Raw genomic sequence first — 20,729 nt, 5'->3', positions numbered from 1 at the left:
GGTTTAAGTGTTCTTCCTATCATTTCTGTCCATCTTTCTAAATAATATCTTTGTACTTTATGATTTGCTTTATCACTTGTAGTCATTATCTATTGCCTTTCTGTTAAAATAGTTGAGAATTCAGCTCTCTCATACCCCACTTTCTCTCCGGGTCCTGCCAGGGTGGAGTATAGTAATTACCGGTTGAATCAGTGCATCTGTGTTATGTCTGTAATTATCACTCGGTGCTGAGATGAGTGAGCTCCCTCGTGAACTGCGATTGTGCTTTCTTTTTTCTTTTTTCATTTTAATATTTATTTATTTATTTTTGGCTCTGTTGGGTCTTCGGTGCTGTGCGTGGGCTTTCTCTAGTTGTGGTGAGCGGGGGCTACTCTTTGTTGTGGTGCACGGGCTTCTCACTGCGGTGGCTTCTCTTATTGCAGAGTACTGGCTCTAGGCTCGTGGGCTTCAGTAGTTGTGGTGCACGGGCTTAGTTGCTCTGTGGCATGTGGGATCTTCCCGCGCTATGGATTGAACCCATGTCCCCTGCACTGGCAGGCAGATTCTTTTTTTTTTTTTTTAAAGCACATTCTCTGCATTCAAAGACCTTATTCTTTTTATTATTAATTAATTTATTTATTTTTGCTGTGTTGGGTCTTCGTTTCTGTGCGAGGGCTTTCTCTAGTTGTGGCAAGCAGGGGCTGCTCTTCATCGCAGTGCGCGGGCCTCTCACTATCGCGGCCTCTCTTGTTGGGGAGCACAGGCTCCAGACGCGCAGGCTCAGTACTTGTGGCTCACGGGCCTAGTTGCTCCGCGGCGTGTGGGATCCTCCCAGACCAGGGCTCGAACCCGTGTCCCCTGCATTAGCAGGCAGATTCTCAACCACTGCGCCACCAGGGAAGCCCTGGCAGGCAGATTCTTAACCACTGCGCCACCAGGGAAGTTCCGTGTGCTTCGTTTTTGGTGTGGCTGTTTTTCTGAAGTTATTCTCATCTGTCTGTCAGCTTTTTTGTGTGTGTGTGGTACGCGGGCCTCTCACTGTTGTGGCCTCTCCAGTTGCGGAGCACAGGCTCCGGACGCGCAGGCTCAGCGGCCATGGCTCACGGGCCCAGCCGCTCCGCGGCACGTGGAATCTTACCGGACTGGGGCACGAACCCGTGTCGCCTACATCGGCAGGCGGACTCTCAACCACTGCACCACCAGGGAAGCCCTGTCTGTCAGCTTCTTAATTCAATTTTTTAATGTGGTGAAACCTATCATAGTCTATCATTTTCAGTATTTTGGGGGAGCTTCTGAAGCCTGCTTGCTTCCCTTGGGTCTGAGGAATCTTGGATTTGTCCCCATTACCCATTTCAATTGCACCTTCTCCCTGGGCACTCCTGTGCCCCACTTACCTAATTTTCTTTCTTCCCCACAGTACTTATTACCTTCCAACATCCCATAAGATGTGCTTATTTATTATGCTTGCTGCCCCCCCTGCCCCCCACCGGTGGTATCAGAGTGCCACGAGCGCAGAGATTTTTGTGTTTTGTTCACCAATGAATTGCCAATGTCTACCACAGTGCTTGGCACGGGGGGGAGGTGCAATACATGCTTGTTGAATGGACAGTTCCTGGGACTTCCCTTTATTGCCCACCTGTGTGCTTACCCCCTCATTTGGTGGAGCTCATGCTTCAGTAACTTTCTGAGAAAGGGTGCTTGTGAGATACACACACACACACACACACACACACACACACATTTTTTGGTCGTGCCGCATGGCTTGTGGGATCTAGTTCCCTGACCAGGGATCGAACCCACGTCCCCTGCACTGGAAGTGCAGAGTCTTAACCACTGGATGGCCAGGGAAGTCCCAAGATATACATTTTTAGACTCTATAGCTATATGTATATTTACATTCACATTTAATGTTGTGTCTGGCAAATTTCTTCAGTTGTAAGATGGTAATAAACATTGAGTATCTCAAGGTTGTGGCGAGAAGATAAAGTGGTTAGCATTCTTTGAGGATAAGGTATTATTACTTTGTGAGGATTGAAACAAATAGAAAATAAGAGTTGTTGGGAGGCAGTTGAGCCCAGTGGCCGAGAGCAGGGCGTCGGTGTTGGTCGGGGCTGGTTTTGAGTCCTGTGCTCTGTAACCTAGTAACTCTGTGACCAAGAGTAACAAAGTCACTGAAGCCTTGGTTTCCTCATGTAAAGAATGGAAATGGTCATAGTACCTATTGTTTGAGGCAAAATCCAATACACTGCTCTTAATATGCAGTAGTGGTTATTGACGTAGTATAATGTTGGATGTGGCTTGGTATGGGAGCCAGAGCAGTGTCTACTTTGGACCTGTCTTTGTGTCCCCTGAGGGTGAGAGTGTCTCACTCTTAGAGTGGGGTAGGCAAATAGCAATTTTCAGCAGAAGTCCTGAGGGGGATACTGGCATTTTGACCCAGCAATTACGTCTACTAAGAATTTATCCTAAGGGAAGAAGTAAGCGTGTGACACTGAAGTGGTTCCCAGACTTCTACCTCATGAACAAGGCCCAAAAATAAATAAATGAATACATTAAAAAAAAACAACAGTGGGAGCCTTCTGAGGGATAGGGGTTACATTTGCCTTTTTATTGGTTATTAATTAATTAATTAATTAATTTTTGGCTGCGTTGGGACTTTGTTGCTGGGCACGGGCTTTCTCTAGTTGGGGTGAGCGGGGGCTACTCTTTGTTGCAGTGTGCGGGCTTCTCATTACGGTTGGTTTCTCTTTGTTGTGGAGCACGAGCTCTAGGCATGTGGGCTTCAGTAGTTGTGGCACGCAGGCTCAGTAGCTATGGCTCACGGGCTCTAGAGCGCAGGCTCAGTAGTTGTGGTGCACAGGCTTAGTAGCTCCGCGACATGTGGAATCTTCCCGGACCAGGGATCGAAGCCATGTCCCCTGCATTGGCAGGAGGATTCTTTTTTGCTTTTTTCCAACAAAAGGTTTCATATTTATTTCTGAGTTACACGGTGAACAGTGGTGAGGAAAGATCAAAAAAAGAGGAGAGAGCCATTCCATTTCTCCCATAAACCCAGGCAGCTGTTCCAGACACTAGTGATGTCCTGATATAGTAAGATGCAATTGACCTTGTTAGCATACATGTGTGTCACTTCATATGTGAAGCTCCTTATAGACCCAGCTTGGTTCTTCTCTAATGTCTTCTCTTGGAGTTGTACCTGATTTGATTACCAGTTTTCATTCGAATCCATTGGGGAATGGGACGATTCTGCTTTTGTTTCTTGGCCAGGAATCGCTTGATCCTGAAAGTCTTGTGAGAAGACATGGCAAGGAGCAAATTCAACCACACATAGGATGGGGGATGAGAAAAGAGCAGCAGGCGGATTCTTAACCACTGTGCCACCAGGGAAGCCCTAGACATGAAAATTCCTTGATAAGAGTAAGCACCAAGTGAATGTTCGCAGCCATCAGTGCTATGCAACAATTAATTCTGGCCAGTGGGATGAGGGATTCATTTATCTTACTGTTACTTCTCTGTATTGTCTAAATCATTATTTTAAAAAATGAACATGCATTTCTTTTGGAAATAGAAAAAAAGTTATTTTAAAATATGCAAACCTTCAGGTAACAAGGCGATTCTAATTTTGTTTGAAACAACATCATCTTAGAACAAAGTGAATGAATGTACTTAATGCCACTGAACTCCAAAATGGTTAAGGTGGTAAATTTTATGTATATTTTACCACAATTTAAAAAAGCAACAATATCACCGTCATCAACAACAACTACCAAAAAATTCAACATCATCATCGTCAACAACAGCTCCAAAAAAATTTATAAGCAGAGTAGAAAGTTCTGAAGGTGTCCCTGGGACTATTAGCAGTGATGAGATGGGATTGTTTTCTGCCTTCTAGCTATGGCTTTAGAGCCTAGATTTCCTTCCGCGAACACTTCTTAGTTTTGCAACTAGTGAAGTTGCTCCTCTCGATGTTTACTCAGAGCCCCGCTCCGGAGTCGAAGCTGCACGGTTGGAGCCCAGCCCCACTCCCGCGTCGGGGCCGACCCCAGCGAGCCTCAGTTTTCCTGTCTGGCAGCCGGGATGACAGCTCGCCCTGTCCCGCGCCAGGCCCCGCCCCTCGGCCCTGGGATTGGCTCGCGCGGGGTTCCCCCCAAACCCCCCGCGCCCGAGGCGGGGCCAAGCCTCTCCCGCCTGCCGGGCTCCAACCCGGAAATGCAGCTCTGAGGCGCCGGCGGGGCTGGCCGGGGCAGCGGCAGAGCGACGGCGAGTGTGACCAATGGGCGCCGGCGGTGGCGGCGGCGCGGCGGAAGTCCCGCCTGGCGTCGCGCGGGGGCGGGGCGGCTCTGGGGGCGGCAGGCCGCGGGGCGGGCACAGGATGCGGGCGGCCATTGCTGGGGCTCTGCTGCGGGGAGGAGGACGCTGAGGAGGCGCCGAGCCGCGCAGCGCTGCGGGGGAGTCGCCCGTGCAGACGCGGGGCCCATGGCCAGGACCACCAGCCAGCTGGTGAGTGCGCGGCAGCCGCCCGGGCGAGCCGGCCCGTCACCCCGCTAAGCGCGGCGGTCGCCGGGGTCCGGCGGGGCGGCCCGCGGTCCCGGGGGCCAGGCGGCGCCTCACCTGCGGCGAACGGCCGGGCCTGGGACCGTGGGCGCCGTGTGGGCGCCGCTTGAATGCTGCAGGAAGCCCTGGCCCAGTTGAGGCGGGCGCCGGCCCGGCGGGGGCGCTGACAGGCGCGCGGAGGGCGGGGGAGGCCGGGGAGGTGTCACCGGCCCGTCGCGGTGGAAGTGCTTGGAAAGTTTGTTTTCGGCGCGGCGCGGCCTGAGTCAGGCCTCCGGGGTTACCTTTCGTTCTGTGTGCAGAGGAACCGCCCCGGGCCTTCATCTGGGACGGGGTCCCTGTGCCTCCGCTCGCAACGAAAGCGGGACGTGCGAGTTCTTGCTCGAAGCACCTGATGCTCGGGTCCCTCCGAATTCTCGGTTGGGGTGGAGTCTGATACACTCGGATATGCTCCTTTCCCGGCCCGGTGGGGCGGCGTTTCGGTGCTTTTCATGCCTTGGGGCTCCGCTCCGGCACCGGCGTTGGTGTGATGGGAAGCCTCCTCGAGGCCGGGCTTGAAACCACCACCGCGGGCAATTGAGCCTGACCGGGCGGAGGGATTTTAAGGGGAAGGAAAGAGATAAAGCACTTGCTGGGTTAAATGTTTTGTTGCAAGTATCGTTAGTGTTTCTGTGTTTTCCCTCTGTTGCTGAAAGTATCCCTAGTGTTTTTATGTTTGCCCTCGGTTAAGTTCGGGAGTCTTGGGAAGTTGGTTTAAGGATTTATACCTTGTATGCGAACGTGAAGAATGGAAGAATGTCGAGACAGCTTGCAAAGTCTGGTTCAAAAACCAAATCCCTTAAATGAGGGAAGACCCAAGAAATTTACATTACTCCTTATTTTCCACGGTAGCGGCTGTTAATTTTTCTGAGGGGTCATGGGCCCTTTTGAGAGTCTGACGCAAGATCTGAGTCCCCTCCTGAGAAAACCGCACGGTTTTACTGAATTTTGTAGTTATTTCAGGAGGCTCTTGATCCTTCTGGAGCTGGTCCGTGGACTTGAGGTTGAGAACTCTGGTTTGTAGAGATGGGTGATACTCTGAAGTCTGAGAGGAGGAGGACCTGTTCAGTTGAGAAAAATGGTGAAAGGCCAAGGGATGTCTTTGACTCTTGCGACATGTGTGGCTGTACCGCGGGGTGCCTGGGCTAACGCGCAAAAACAGGAGATAGGCTGCTTGGCGGACCTCAGTGGCGGCTGGGGCTGACAGTGATCATGGAAGTTTGTAAGAGGAACTTTCACACAGTGATGCTGTTGCAGTACAAGGTGTGCGCTCTGATGGCGTACAGGGGAAGAGGAAAAGAGCATATCGTGTCATAGTCTTGGTAGTTCCATGTGATGGACACTTGACGTCTGGAGTTTCTTTGCAGAAGGCAGCTTTTTAGTACAAAAAGATTGGAATCCAGTGAGAAGAAATGAATTACAGAATAAAGGATGGACCTCCCCGTCAGGAAGTGAGAGGAACTAGGCTTTTGTGTTTTCATCAGCTCCATTTGTCCACATGTATGTGAGAATATGCTGTATTTCCCATCAGTAACGGCAAAGATGCCCCCAGTAGTGGATTTTTCATCTGGGGACAGATAGATTTGCACTGTTCAAGTGAGTTTGCACCTGGATTTTTAAGGTGGCACTTTAGGAGAGTCCCCGTCCCAATTACTTCCCACTTCTTTACGTATGTACAGCCCGCGGGGGAGCAGTATGAGTTGGGAAGTCTGGAAATGGCCCAGCCCAGTTTGGTACTACGGTGAGCCAGAGGCCGTCAGAACCATTTATTGAGCACTTACTTCAAGGCAGGCACTTTGCAAGATAGCTCACACCATGTTGCTTGACTTCTGTCAAAAGTGTTGTGAGATAGGTGTCGCTCTCATTTTACAGGTGCAGAAACTTCAGTTTCCACAGTGCAGAGAGGTTAAGTACCCGCCTAATACATAGAGTGCAGTTTGAACCCACATCTGAGCGATGGCAGAGGCCTGGGTGCCACCCTGCCCCTCCTGGGAGGGGCGCCCTGAGGGAGGGGTGCAGCCCTCTGTCTGGGGAAGTCCTCAGTGCCACTGCCCAGGACGTCTTCCTGGGGGTTGTGCGTGTCCTCAGACTGCCGTGTGGGAGGCAGGAGGGACATCTTCTCATGGAAGGCCAGCACACTTAGCTATTTCTTTGGGCAGATGGCTGAACTCTGTGACCCCTGGAGCCTGTTTCAGCCTCACATTGTCAGAAAGCAGCTGTTTGGAAAGAGGCTCTGGTCCCTCCTTATTTGAGGGCTGATATTCTGAATGGGTGAGGTTTGGAATCCTTGCTTCTTAAAAAATTGTGCAACGATTTTGTTAAAGGTAAAACTGTTGATTAGGGAGAGTGGTTCCTTGCACACTCTAGGGTGGCTTTTGCAAGGGTGGCTCCATCTGTGTGGGAAGCCAGTGGGGAAGGCAGAGAACATGGAAAGAAGTGGGTTCTGATTTTCACACACCCTTTTGGGGAGCTTCTCATGTGGCTTCGTACAGTGTGATGTATTTGTGACGCCCCTACAGCACTTACTGAGCGGAGTCCAGAGGTGGCAAGGTGAGGTCCCTATGTTCTACTCTTCTGACATGCGTTTTTTTTTTTTTTTTTCTTTTTGCGGTATGCGGGCCTCTCACTGTTGTGGCCTCTCCCGTTGCGGAGCACAGGCTCCGGATGCGCAGGCCCAGCGGCCATGGCTCACGGGCCCAGCCGCTCCGCGGCATATGGGATCCTCCCAGACCGGGGCACGAACCCGTATCCCCTGCATCGGCAGGCGGACTCTCAACCACTGCGCCACCAGGGAGGCCCTGACATGCGTTTTATAAGAAGGATCACAGCAGCAGCTTGTGGCGATATGGGACCTGAAAAGAGGCCTTGGGCAGCTCTTCAAAGCAGGACTTGGCCTCTAGGCTGCCCTTTTTTTTTTTTTTTAAGATATGTAAGCTATATTTATATAATGATAAGTGTAATGAAGAACATACTACAGGATAATGGGTTACAATGACGGGGGTGGGGGGTGGGGTGGACTGGCGGTGGCACTTGAGACTTGAGTCAGTATACACAGTCTAGGCTACCTTTAGCACAGGTTTGGGGAGGAGGAAAAGGCAGCTCCTGGGTGGGTCCCCCTCTTCAATCTGTGCCCTTGTCTGCTGAGCCACCTAACGCAGGGTTTGGGTGCACGTAGGGCAAGTGTGTAATGAACTGGGAAGCGCTGCAGAAATGAGGGGGCGAACAAAGTTGGTCCCTTCTGAGTTGATGGCGTGAGGAGAGCCTCCACTGGCCGGCCACTACATTTTGTCCCCTCCTGAGGAGTATCTTCTGTGGGAACGGACTTTGATGGAATCCCACGTGATACTTCACTTCTGTGACTATGGAATAAGGAGCCACTGCTGAGGAACACTTGATGCAGAAATGACTCCCTCAGCAGGTGTGAGGGTTGGGGCCAACGTGTGCGTGCTCTGCGCCTGCCCTTGTGATGACAGCTGGCCATAGGGGTGCGGAGCACAGTTGTTTTGAAGGCAGGTTCAAAGAGCAGATCACCGGGGAGGAAGTGCTGGTGTGGAAACTGTAAGTTTTGGACATGTGTTGTTAAGGCCTTTTCAGTAGTGCATTATTCCGTAACTGGATTGCATTGTTGTTCACTGTGATACCAAACCCTTAAAAAAAAATAACTTGAATATTGAGAACCAGTCGTGTATCCAGTCTCTAGATGAAACAACAGGCAGAAGGCATTTTCTCAAGAGCAGTGGGGAACATGTTCTGATGATGATGTCTTAGAGGAGAAAGGCCTGTTGGGTTCATGGTGGTTCTTGGGAGGGGCGGTCTAGTTTCTGTGCTCGACGCTGGGTTGCATTTATATAGTTGCATGAAGTCTGCTTCCATCCTCTTGGTCTAGAAAATTTTCCTAATTTAAAATGGAATTTTATTATTTATTATTTTTTATTTGGCCACACCACGTGGCATGCCTGATCTTAGTTCCCCGACCAAGGATTGAACCCGCGCCCCCTGCAGTGGAAGTGCAGAGTCTTAACCATTGGACTGCCAGGGAAGTCCCTAAAATGGAACTTTTATCCCAAGAAATTCCAAGTTGTTTTGAATGTGTTAAGAGAGAGTTCATTATAAAGCGTTTACATTTGTGGGCTTCAAATCCCTTATCAGAGCAACTGATTCAGGTTTCTGTTTAAATAGTTGGATTACACATAGGCTCGCAGAAGCGAGAACTGACAGCACTGCAAACTCTGTGTGTGAAAAAGAGGGACGAATCTGACCTTAGCAGCTCATGACTGGGTGCATGGCCCACAGAAGAACAAATAAGTGTGGTTTCCAGCTGTAGTGTAGTTGAGGGGCCTGATGAAGGTGGGCACATAGTTCCTGGTGGCCTGGTGACCTCCTCTATCCTATAGATAGGATTGTGTGCCCTCTGTACCAGCCACTTGCAGCCTCTGAAATATTTAAAGATGTGGTTTGAAGGTATGTCTGAAGGTCCCTGTCTTCCGCCTGTTTGTGGAGCTGGTGGCAGGTCTGCCCACACTGGAGAGGGCTGATGAGAGGCTGTGTGTGTGTGTCTCTCTCGGCAGTATATCAGTCAGAATTCATCCGGGTAAAAGCTTATTTAACAATGAATTCATTGTTAAAGTCTCATTCTTCAACCTGTTTTTCTTTTTTGGAATTAATTTTACTGCAGCAGGAGTTGTATCTCAAAGTGACAGCCTAATATTGGATGCTGTCAAAGAAGGTTGATAAGATTCGCTGGGAGCCGCATTGAAGTTCTCCTTAGTGCTTTGACCTGCAGTGGAAACCTGTGGGAAAAGGGGCTTGGAGTTAACTTTTCTATCTTCCCTCCCTGTTTCTGGAAGATTTGGGAAGACAGGGGCTGCCGTGGACCTGGGAACTCTGCCCCGTCCAGGGGGAGAAGGTTTACCTTGCAGACCTTGCTCTTGCACCGGGTCTGAAGTGCAGTCGGTTCTTGTGCTCGACGGTGGCGTGGCTGTGGACACCCTCCTGCAGTGAAGGAAGTAGTTATGTCTGGAGGGGGATGGCCACACTGTGTGCTCATCACACGCTCTCGCCTGTGGGGCTGAAAACATTGACACGCTTTCTTCCTAGTTTTCCCTTTCTTGGTGAGGAAGTGAGTTGCTGGTGGGGGTCCCAAATTCCAATGCTCCTGTGACTTCCCCTGCTTTTCTTGGTTTGTCACTTAGCTACTCCTCCGCTAGCGTCCCTCAGTTGCCCGTGCCATGTGGCCTCTCTTCCTGGCCTATAAAGCCCAGGACAGTGTCCAGGATGTTCTCGGCTGCCAGGTTCTCCTCTTTAGGCCCTTCCTCTTTGCCTGAAGAAATTCCCCTCAGTGGAAACACACTGGCCTCCCCACCCCCTGGCTGTGAAGCCTTTTCTGGCCAATCAGCTTCTTTGTGTCCCCCCTACCGCCCTTTGGTCTGCATCAGCTTTTTTTTTTTTTTTTTTTTAAATTATTATTTTTTTCTTTTTTTTTTTTTAACACCACATTTGTTTATTTATTTATTTTTTTGCTGTCTTGGGTCTTCGTTTCTGTGCGAGGGCTTTCTCTAGTTGTGGCAAGCGGGGACAACTCTTCATCGCGGTGCATGGGCCTCTCACTATTGTGGCCTCTCTCGCTGCGGAGCACAGGCTCCCGATGCGCAGGCTCAGTAGTTGTCGCTCACGGGCCTAGTTGCTCCGTGGCATGTGGGATCTTCCCAGACCAGGGCTTGAACCCGTGTCCCCTGTATTAGCAGGCAGACTCCCAACCACTGTGCCACCAGGGAAGCCCTGCATCAGCTTTTGTTATATATTCAATGTTCTGTTTCTCTAAAACGGGTTCTGTACCTTGTTATGTATATATCTCTCTAAACTTGGAGTCTAGATGGTTTCTGTTACTCTTTTTCACGCTTTCTCTTCATGGTTCTCATACCCGGCATATTTGTGACAAGCCTGTCTTACCATTTTTGCTATTTATTAATGAAGACATCTCTGAATCCTGCATGTGTATTCTGACTCCCTGTGTTCAGAGCTGTATGTGTTTGAGGGATGGAGGGTCTCTTCATAAACTGTTTGTTGCTTAATATGGAAGCATTCCAAACTAGGAAGAAGTCAGATGGTTAAAAACATGGTCCCATGTACCATTTCTTCATTGTCTAAGGAAATATAATTCAAAAAGGGGATGGCTCTTTTTTCTCACTATATATTATACCACCTACCCTTTGACCACCTTTCAACCCTTGAAAGGTTGTATTTGAAAGCCATTGGTTCCTTTTTATACTACAGTCCTTCCTGGGAAGTTTTGGTGATCAAATGTCAGGTTAAATCTGGATTAGTAAGTGTTAGTGTCAAGCATACAGTATTCTGGGCTGAGGCTCTCCATGTCGGCAGTGCTGCCCTGCTGTGCCAACAGGCAGGGGTGAGCCCTGCCATGGACCACTGTCCTCATGTGGTCAGACCGTGAGTATCTAACCTGTAGAAGAGCCAGCGTCAGCTTTGTGGACCCTGCAGGTGGGCCCTGAGGATCAGGATGACCCTAGCAGATTCTCTGACCAGAAGCCAAGCTTCTTTCCCCTCATGACGGAAGCAGCCACCCTGCTCTGCGGTCCCTTTGGCACACCTCTCTTTGCTGCTTTGGGTAAGGTCAGAGAGAGCTTTTCCCAGCCCTTGGCTTTGCTCTAATTTCTAAGAGCGTCCTGTCTTAAGAGGAGCACCTGCTCTGTGGGTGTGTGCAGTGCCACAGCTGTGCCCCTGGCTGTGAGGGGCTCCACCTTCCTGAGATGGTTGTGCGGCTGGTGGTCCTGGGGGATCCCAACACTCAGTGTCTGAGCAGCCCACCTTGTCTTGGGTTTTCCTGCCATACACCTGTGCACGGATGTGGGGTGAACGAGTGTGAGTGAGAGCCACCAACCTAGGAGGAGGGCCGGAGTGGATGGGAACTTCAGACCTAAGTGTGTGCCAGCACTGGCTGTGAGCAGTGCTTCTCCTGTGGGAAACGGTGGGAACAGCCCAGTCTTTGGGAAAATTGCCCGAATACTGGCTCTGCTCAGGCATGTTCTTAGCAAAGTCTGATCCGTAGCAGCTAGGCCCTGGGGAAGCAGGTAAGTTAGCAAGCCAGGAAGCTTGATAACTGCTCATTTCCGGGGTCCTGTCATTATTAACTGGCTTCCTTCCTAGAGGGTGAGCCCTTAGCCATTCTGCATTTTTCTCTCAGAGTGGCCTGTGACTTAGCCTGGACTGGAGACTGAGAGAATAAACTGTTTCCTCAGTGCACAGTCTCAGAAGCTCAGCCCATACTGCTCTCTTTTTCCATTGTTAACTCATTTTTTTCTTCCTGCAGTTTGGCATTTTTCTTTCATGGGTTTTTTTCATTGGTCAAAATTATAGTCTGCTGATTGTATGTACATAGTTGTTATTATCAGATATACAGATTTAAAATTGTGCATCTAAATATAGATTTTATTTGCGAACACATTTATTTTCATTCCTAGAAAAACAAAACTCACACAATCTAAGTGCTTTTTTTTTTTTTTTTTTTTTTAATCTTAGAAAACTCTTCTACCCAGAAGCGCTGGCACTGAGCTTTGTGTTTCAGAGGGGGTTGGGTGGTGGGTGGGTGAGGATGGTCAGGTGGTGAGTTAGGAGAAGAGGCATCAACAGAACAGGGCTCCATGCTCATGCCCTGAAGGAATCCTTGGGTGAAAAGGACCTGATGTGCAGCTTAGTGGGTGGGGGGCAGCCTACGTGCGCGCTCTCACCCCTCTGTGACCCCCTTAACCATGGCCCCGCTTCAGGGGCTGAGGGGAAATGGTCAGCAGTGCGGCCAGAAGGGAGGGCAGTGCCCTGCCAGGAGGGGCTGGCTGGCCTTTGTAGGGCTGCTGCAGTGAGGAACACAGAAGAACCTGGCCCCAGGGTGCACCGAGCAGGGGGGCTTTCCTGGCAGCGGCAGCCCGGAGGGCAGGGGAGCAGGGAAGTGGCTGACTGTGGAGGAAGTTCAAGGAGGGAGCCCCGTTTTGTGTGCTGGGAAGACCAGGTGGCTGTGCTTGCCTAGTGCTTTCTCTGCTGTCCTTTCAAACACGGATGTCTTTTGGACAGTGTATGATGAAGGTGGTGGTATTTGGAATTTTATACTGAATTTATTTAGTGTCAGGTTTTTTTCCCTTCTTTCAAGTGTATTATTTTCCTTCAGTAGCCCTATATTTTTCAGATTAGTATTCAGTATGGACTCTTGAGTCAAGTTGTTTTTTGTTGTTGTTGTTTTCATTTTGTTTTTGGCTGCGCTGCACTGCTTGCCTGAGCAGGGATCGAACCCGTGCCCCCTGCAGTGGAATCAGAGTCCTAACCACTGGACCACCAGCCCTGAGTCAAGTTTTTAATGACACAGGATGTTTTCAGATCCTTTAAGTTTGCTTGAAGCTATCAAAATAGCCTCGAAACAAACTTATTTTTATTTATTTTATTTATTTATTTTTTTTTGCGGTACGCGGTCCTCTCACTGTTGTGGCCTCTCCCCTTGCGGAGCACAGGCTCCGGACGCGCAGGCTCAGCGGCCATGGCGCACGGGCCCAGCCGCTCTGCGGCATGTGGGATCTTCCTGGACCGGGGCATGAACCCGTGTCCCCTGCTTCGGCAGGTGGACTCTCAACCACTGCGCCACCAGGGAAGCCCCGAAACTTATTTTTAAAATAAACTTGAGGGACTTCCCTGGTGGTCCGGTGGGTAAGACTCCACGCTCCCAGTGCAGGAGGCCCGGTTTCGATCCCTGCTCAGGGAACTAGATCCTGCATGCCACAACTAAGAGTCCGCATGCTGTGACTTAACATGCCGCAACGAAGATTGCGCATGCCGCAACTACGACCTGGAGCAGCCAAAATAAATAAATAAATATTAAAAAAATAAAATAAACTTGATTTTTGGAATAACTTTAGATACATAGAAAGGTTGCAAACACAACACAGAATTCCCATAATACCCATCATCCCACTTTCCCTAATGTTAACATGTATACAACCCTGCCACATCTGTCAAAACTAAGACTTCAACATTGGTGCCACACTATTGACTGTACTGCAAACCTATTGGGATTTCCTCAGTTTCCCCCCAACGTCCTTTTCTGTTGCAGGGTCCCATCCAGGGTACCACATTGCATTTGGTTGTCGTGTCTCCTTGGTCTCCTCTGCTCTATGACAGTTTCTCAGTCTTTCCTTGTTTGTCATGAACTCGATGCTTTTGAAGAGTACTGGTCAGGTATTTCATAAACTGTCCCTCAGTTTGGGTTTGTCTGATGTCTTTTGTTGATGAAACTGGGGTTATGGACTCAGGAAGAATCCCAAGGAAGTTGGGTGCCCCTAGTGCATATATCAGGAGTGCCTGATGTCCACATGACTTATCACTGGAAAGATGAAACAAGATTAGTTCTGATTGACTGGAATTAGGCCTATGGCCCTGCTCTGCTCTCTGATACTTGCTGTTTGTGTGTCATAGGATGACCACAGTATTTTTATTTGGGGAGGGACCTTCATGCTTACCCAGTTGGATCCTTCTGGTTTCCAGATGAAGACACTTGGGACTTGGAGGGCTTCTGACTTATGTACCAGGTCAGAGCTGGCATGGGGTCCAGGTGCCTGCCTGCTCTGGTCCCTTTCTGCAGGCATGGACGCTCCCAGGACACTGTGCAGGGACAGAGATGTCCCCAGGTGCCGAGTGAACCTGAACCCACTGATAGAAACGCTTTCTAATCGGGGAAGGCCCGTGTCCCTCCGGAGTATTTGGAAGCTGCTATTTGTGATCTAATTAGCATTTGCCGTGATCTGCTCAGGTCCTGTGTGCTCAGTCGCTTTGTGCTTTCTTTGCAGGTAGGAGGATAGATCTGTATCACCTGGTCCTTGTGAAAGCAGGTGGTTAGCTTTGGTATGTTCTCTAGCTTTTTTTCTTTCAAGTGAAGCTATGGTGTTGTTTACTGTCTAAAGATCTTGAGTCACGGCCTGACTTGTGGGCTGTTACTTTGAGACTTTGAGATTGAAACAAGCACAGAGTTTGGAGTTTCTTCTAGCCCAGAACTCTGAAGATAGGCATATTCAGGAAAGTCACGAGTTTGGTTTGTTTTCCCACCCATCTATGGATTTGCCCCTCCAACGTTGTTTCCATATGACCACAGCAAAAACAAGACAGTTATGAAGGTAGGAATTGGTGGGAAGAAAGAGCCGGGCGCTGATATAAGGGCAAAGCACTATGCTAAAATGACTGAGAGGCCTGAAGGCATTGAAGTCCCTCCCTAGGATTCTAGGAGTCCGGAGGCTGTTTACGTGCTTGGGGTTGGCTAAGAGAAGGTGAAATAGAGACTGGACTGGCCTGGCCTGCTCTTCTTTCCTTCCTCCTCCTCTCTTTGTTTCTGGTAACTGAACTCTTAAGTTGGTGATTGGTGGAGGTGTGGATGAATGTCATGCTAGACAAAATAGATCTTTCTCTGCACACTGATGATGTTGTGAAGCTCTTCTGTGGGAGTTAGTGGTTAACAGTGGGACAAAGTATCTCTCTGTCTCAGTTGGCCATTATTGTTCCCAATAAGAAACTCGTTATTCAGAATTTGCAGATAAAGGCCCAGGAAAGGAAAGCATCTGTTAAAGGAGCCTTTTCAGGTGTCAGGATAGGCATTCTTAGTTAGAAATAAGCTGGGTCTCTCTCTGTCCAAAACCATGTAAGTTTACATTGCTGGAAGGTTGTTCCTGCCAGATGCTGTTGATATATATGGCCAGTGGCATTCTGGGGGCTGGTTTGTTTTTCTCCTATTTCAAAGAGAGAGGAGCTTCAGAGGATTAAAAAACAAAAGTCTGACCACATTAATCTGGCTTTTTTTTTTTTTAACAGGATAATCTGTTAGGGTGATTACAACAGTTATCCATATCATTGTGGTTGTATGTTTATGTGTGGGAAACACCAATGAGGGTAAACAAAATCTAGGGCATTTTAGGGAAGTTCCAACAGGTCCGTTTGCTGCTGTCAAGGATCGTGCACCTTGCTGGGGGAGGGGCACAAGCTGTGTTCCGGCAAGGACAAATTACAGTGCAGTCCCCACTGAGGTTGAAGGACACAGGAGGAGGAGAGGGCATGGCTAGTGGGTCAGTGTCAGCAAGGGGGACGTAATGGGGCTGCTGAGGATCCCCAGCGCAGAAGAGGGGAAGGTGGGGCTGGAGGGGAGGGTTTGGGAGGGCTGGAACCCTAGAGAACGGTTCTCATTTCATTGGAAGTGCCCATGTGCTCTAGATTTTATTTTAGCCCTTGACCTTTCAGTCTTGGATGCTGAGGGAGGTTTCCTTTAAGGAGCTGGGGTTGGAAGCTGGAGAGTGGGAAAGAGGAGCCCCAGGGTTCAGCTCCTCTGGGTAGAAGGGGAAACAGCTCAGTACCTGCTGGCCTCACCACATCTCCTAACTTTCAAGATAAATTGCTTTGGATCAAGTTAGGTATCACTCAGATTCACAAACTAGATTGCAGGGGAAAAACGTTTGCTGAATGAGTTTAATTCCCAAGGAAAGATTCATATTTAAGTGGTATATAATTAATGTGACTTGAGCTTAGAAACTCAGTTTTTCTTAGTTGTCAAGTTTAATATGTTAAATTATTTTAGTAAAACAGAAGGCGAGAGCTTGTTGATATTATTGTTTTCTGACTAATAATAGATTTTACTGAAAAGCTTTTTTACTAAAGCTTTTAATGCATATTCTTTCTAGATTTCATCCAAGTTATTTGGCTGTGAAATATATGGATTGGACTGTCTTTGAAGTGCTGCTGTTTTTCTGATACTGCTCTAGGATGATAGGCTTTAAAAGCAGAAATAGGATTTCCACACTCGGCCCCCAGTGGTAGTTAATGATTTCTTCCTCACACATAGGATCTGTATCTAAAAGATATTAATTTATTCATCTACTCATTAACAAATACTTTTTATACATCGCACGTCTTTTCTGGATGAATGAACTGATGGACCTGGAAGGAAGTGCAGAAGGTCTCTGGGCCCCGTGTGGTATTACCAGTGTCTATTGATGACTTAGTGGCCCCTGTGGTCGGTGCGCCATTGATAAGGTCCCTCAGAGGCCCTCACCGCCTGGAGCCCCTGTGCTGCATCTGCTGACCCTCCTAGGTCAAATTTCATCCCTTGCAGCCATCAAGGTTAATAGTTACTGGGAACCAACTGGAAGATCTATCTTTTCTTCACCCAGGGGTCTTTGTCTCTGTATTTAAAAAAAAAATCAAATTGGGACCCTGACCATATATCTGAGACAGTTTTGTCTCCTGCTGTTTTTCACTGAGTGTTTTGCATGAGCCACTTCCAGTGGCTGTGTGGTACTCCCCTCTGTGGGTCAACCATAAGTAGCCATTGTCCTGTTGTGGACGTTTACACTGGCCGTTTCCAGCTGTTTGGAGTAATTTCTTAATGAATGTTTTCATAATATAAATCTTAGTATGAATTTGACTGTTTCAACTAGATTCAGTGTAGCAGAAATTGGCAGGTCAGAAGGACTTGGGCCTAAGATGTGATATGGGAGTGGTTACTGAATGCTTCCCAGGAAGGTCCTGCCAATTTGGGACCCTACTTTCTTGTTCCCTGAGTCACATGGAGTATCAGCATCAGACATACCCTCTACCAGCTGGGGAGGGTTGAGAGTGAGTTTGAATCTGGCTTCACTGTTGGGCTTTTTTTTTTTTTTCCCCGGTATGCGGGCCTCTCACTGTTGTGGCCTCTCCCGTTGCTGAGCACAGGCTCTGGATGCGCAGGCTCAGTGGCCATGGCTCACAGGCCCAGCCGCTCCGCGGCATGTGGGATCTTCCTGGACCGGGGCCCGAACCCGTGTCCCCTGCATCGGCAGGCGGACTCTCAGCCACTGCACCACCAGGGAAGCCCCCACCACCCTGTTTTAAATGTAGGATTTTACTAGGCTCTTAGAAGCCCTCTGAGTGGTTCTGCTGATTGTAATCTCCTCCCTTCCAACCCAGAAGTCACCTGCATCCTGATGTTCATGTTAATCAAGTTAATGGCATGTAAAGTATACCTTTATGCAATTCCAAAGTATCCGAAGGAAGTTAGAAGAGCAAAGAAATCCTGTATTTCAGTGTTTCATAGTATGTTTGTGGTATGCACAAAGTTAATGTTCAAGGTACAGGTTTATTAGCAAAATTCAGACATTGTTTACTGAGTCTTGGCGTCTGTTAAGCCTGAGGACTAGACTTTAGGCGGCTGGCAGCTGTGACCTTGTGTTCTTCCACCTGCCTCTCGCTGGGTGAGAGGCTCCAAGGGGCTGCAGAAGAGAGTGGGAGGACAGATTAAGTGGTCACCCTCAGGGATCACCCACTAGACGCTTCTCCCTCCGCTGGTGCACTTTCTCCACGCTGCTCCATGGAACAATAGAAAGTCTTACTCGGGTCTTCATTTAAATCCAGTCAGCCATCCACCTGGAGCTCCTAAGTGTAGTTGCATGCTGGTTAGGATGAGCTGCATTTTGCTATGTGTCGAGTTGCACAAGAGCATTGGTGACTATTTGTGTCATGTGGGCCAGCTCCTGGTCTGCCTGTGGTTGAAGGCTAATGTGGGCGGAGCATGTGGCGTGGTCTGTGTTACAAGCACCCATGCCCCGCAATCCCCTCCCACCATTTTAGGCAGTAGCCATGCCTGGTCTGCCCTGTGAACACAAGACAGATGTATTTCACAAAGTGACTTTGAGCTCCTGTCTGTTGTGGGCACCCAGCAGCCCTCAAGGGATGGGTCAGTGTTATACACCTCACTTCACAGAATAGTAAATTACGGCTCAGAGAGAGTGTGGCTTACCCATAGTTACCCATGATTTCAGCTAAGTCACCTTGGGTCCTCGATTTTGCTCTTTCACTCTAGTTCTTCATGGTAGAGGTCTGGGGTTTGGGGAAGGTGGCAGTGGTTGCTGTCCTTGCCTCTGCCAGGTTTTCTGTGCTGGGCCTAGCTTTGTGGACTTTCTTGAGGTGAGAGGAGGTTCTTACCAGAATGTTCTTTGCCAGTGAGCACGACTGACTTGAGAGCAGTGTCCCTTTGAGGATGAGCTGGTCGGATTTTGTGGCAGTCTACCACCCCCCTTTATGCAGGGGCCTAGAGGGAGGTGGTGTTCTGTGCAGTGTGTTGGCTGTACCGGTCGAGGGCCTTTCAGAGCACACTCTGCCCAGGCAGCATTTAAAGGCAGCTTAGCCTTTTGAGTTTGGGATCCTTTCTCTTGCTGGCTGGAGTCTTAAGCTGCGTGACAGCATCTTGACCATAGAAGGCCCTGATTTTGATCTTGATTCCTCTCCCAGTGTGTTAGGGAGCCCAGCCTTCCTGTATCATTTTGTCTGCCTCACAGTTAGAATTGGGCCTCCTAATTCAGTATATAGTTAACTCAGTTTACTCACAGATATAGTATGTGGAAGGGGGATGGGCTTCATTTTGGTCTTGAAGAGCTTATTTTATGATCTGATGACCCTTGGTTTGGAAAACCTGTGTGTGTGTGTGTGTGTGTGTGTGTGTGTGTGTGTGTTTGTCTTCTGTGTTATTTAATCATAAAACTGCTTATAGGGGCTTCCCTGGTGGTGCAGTGGTTAAGAATCCACCTGCCAATGCAGGGGACATGGGTTCAAGCCCTGGTCCGGGAAGATCCCACATGCCGCAGAGCAACTAAGCCCGTGCTCCACAGCTACTGAGCCTGTGCTCTAGAGCCCATGAGCCACAACTACTGAGGCCCGCATGCCTAGAGCCCATGCTCTGCAACAAGAGGAGCCACCGCAATGAGAAGCCCGCGCACCACACAAAGAGTAGCTCCTGCTCGCCACAACTAGAGAGAAGCCCACATGCAGCAACGAAGACCCAACGCAGTCAAAAATAGAAATAAATCAATAAATAAATTTATTTTAAAAAAAAATATATATTTGTCACATTTAGCAGTTTTGAATGTTGGATACTGGATATTTTGATGTTCATATTTTCCTAAGCTCTCTAGTGGTTGAGCAATGTATTGCATAGTTAAACTGAACCTTGATATGTTTTTGGTGGATACGAAAATGTAATTCCATCGCAAATTAATTTTCCCTTGAGAGTTTCTACCTCTAAGAGGAGACTGCTGAACTCAACACTCAAGAAGTCAAAGAAGTTGAAAATCCTAAGTTTTTATATACAAATTGATGTGAAACCAGTTGAAGTCTACAGAAAACACCCAGTTTATGGACAGTATTTTTACAAGTTCATTTGGAAGTCAGTTGTTTAAGACTTGGGATTGTCTTCCTGACAGGTGCTCTTGCGGAAGGGTGTCGTGGTCCTGCTCTGGGGAGGCTGTGAGCACACAGGCGCCCTCCTGCTTACTCAGTCACGCGACACGGTGACAGGTGCAGGACGAGGTGCATGTTGAGTGCAGTTAGGGGGGTGTGACCCACTTTTCCGGAGACATCCCAGGTGTTGGATGTTCGTGGCGCTGGTTTTCCTGGCCAAGTTCAGTTGAGAACAGCCGTCCTTCCTTGTTCACAGTAGAGCTGAGCCACAGACATGGCTCCCACTTCATGCAGTTGTGGAAGCTTGTTCTGACAGCCACACAGGAAGCAGGAGAGAGGAGCACAGAAGGGGTCCTGTCCTGTGGGGGGATTTAAAGGATGCTGGTACTGGGAAGTGGGGGAGAAAGGGTGGGGGTTGGGACGTGGCCTGGTCAGTGCGAGGCCTTGGCCACAGGGAGCCACTGGTGTGAAGCTGTTGGTGAGGCAGGCTGCAGCTCCCAGCCTTCTCTTGGGTGTGAGGTGCTTGCATTTGGGGTGCACCTGTGTGTGTAGGAAAGGCCAGCAGTCATGACTTGTGGTGACACAGTGCCTACAGGACCAGGTAGAGAGCCGTGTTCTTGAGAACTTGTGACCAGCTCCATTTTATTAGGGAGGGCGGGGATGGGGGACAGGGTATTGTTGCTTTAAATTTCTCCAGAGACTTAAATTTCAGAAGCTGTTGAGTAACTAGATGTATTTACTTACCATAATTTTGGGTCACCAAGTGGGTGGTAAGCTGATTGGGCTGTGCTGGGAGGGAGTGACTCTCCCAAGGCCCTGGGTTGCCTGGGCACACAGGGCTGCACTGCCTCCGCAGGGCCCCGGGCTGGAGGGCTGGAAGGAGCTCCTCGGGAGCCTGACCCCCGCCTCCGCCCCTG

At 49.1% G+C, this 20,729-nt stretch overlaps 2 protein-coding genes across 2 annotated transcripts in view; one reads left to right on the top strand and one right to left on the bottom strand.

The window, feature by feature from the left end:
• Positions 1 to 3,139: 3,139 nt before the first annotated feature.
• Positions 3,140 to 3,306, bottom strand: LOC308628997 (large ribosomal subunit protein eL39-like). Its single transcript, XM_081256444.1, has one exon. It carries the CDS (start codon positions 3,280 to 3,282, stop codon positions 3,151 to 3,153), a length of 132 nt encoding a protein of 43 aa, XP_081112570.1. The 5' UTR covers positions 3,283 to 3,306; the 3' UTR covers positions 3,140 to 3,150.
• Positions 3,307 to 4,325: 1,019 nt separating this feature from the next.
• The window catches only part of PDPK1 (3-phosphoinositide dependent protein kinase 1), a 72,459-nt gene continuing 56,055 nt past the window's right edge, over positions 4,326 to 20,729 (top strand). Inside the window, exon 1 of the mRNA XM_081256836.1 lies at positions 4,326 to 4,479. Within this exon, the coding sequence (XP_081112962.1) occupies positions 4,456 to 4,479 (24 nt within the window). The 5' untranslated portion in view covers positions 4,326 to 4,455. The remainder of the gene's footprint in view (positions 4,480 to 20,729) is intronic.

Source organism: Mesoplodon bidens, assembly GCF_964165515.1.
Source record: "Mesoplodon bidens genome assembly, chromosome: 15".
Classification (NCBI taxonomy): Eukaryota; Metazoa; Chordata; class Mammalia; order Artiodactyla; family Ziphiidae; genus Mesoplodon; species Mesoplodon bidens.
The sequence above is the reverse complement of the archived record's forward strand: the minus strand, read 5'-3'. Positions and strand labels throughout refer to the sequence as shown.

Coding starts and splice junctions, on each gene's coding strand:
- LOC308628997 (XM_081256444.1), bottom strand. CDS start 3,282: ATGTCTTCTCACAAGACTTTCAGGATCAAGCGATTCCTGGCCAAGAAA.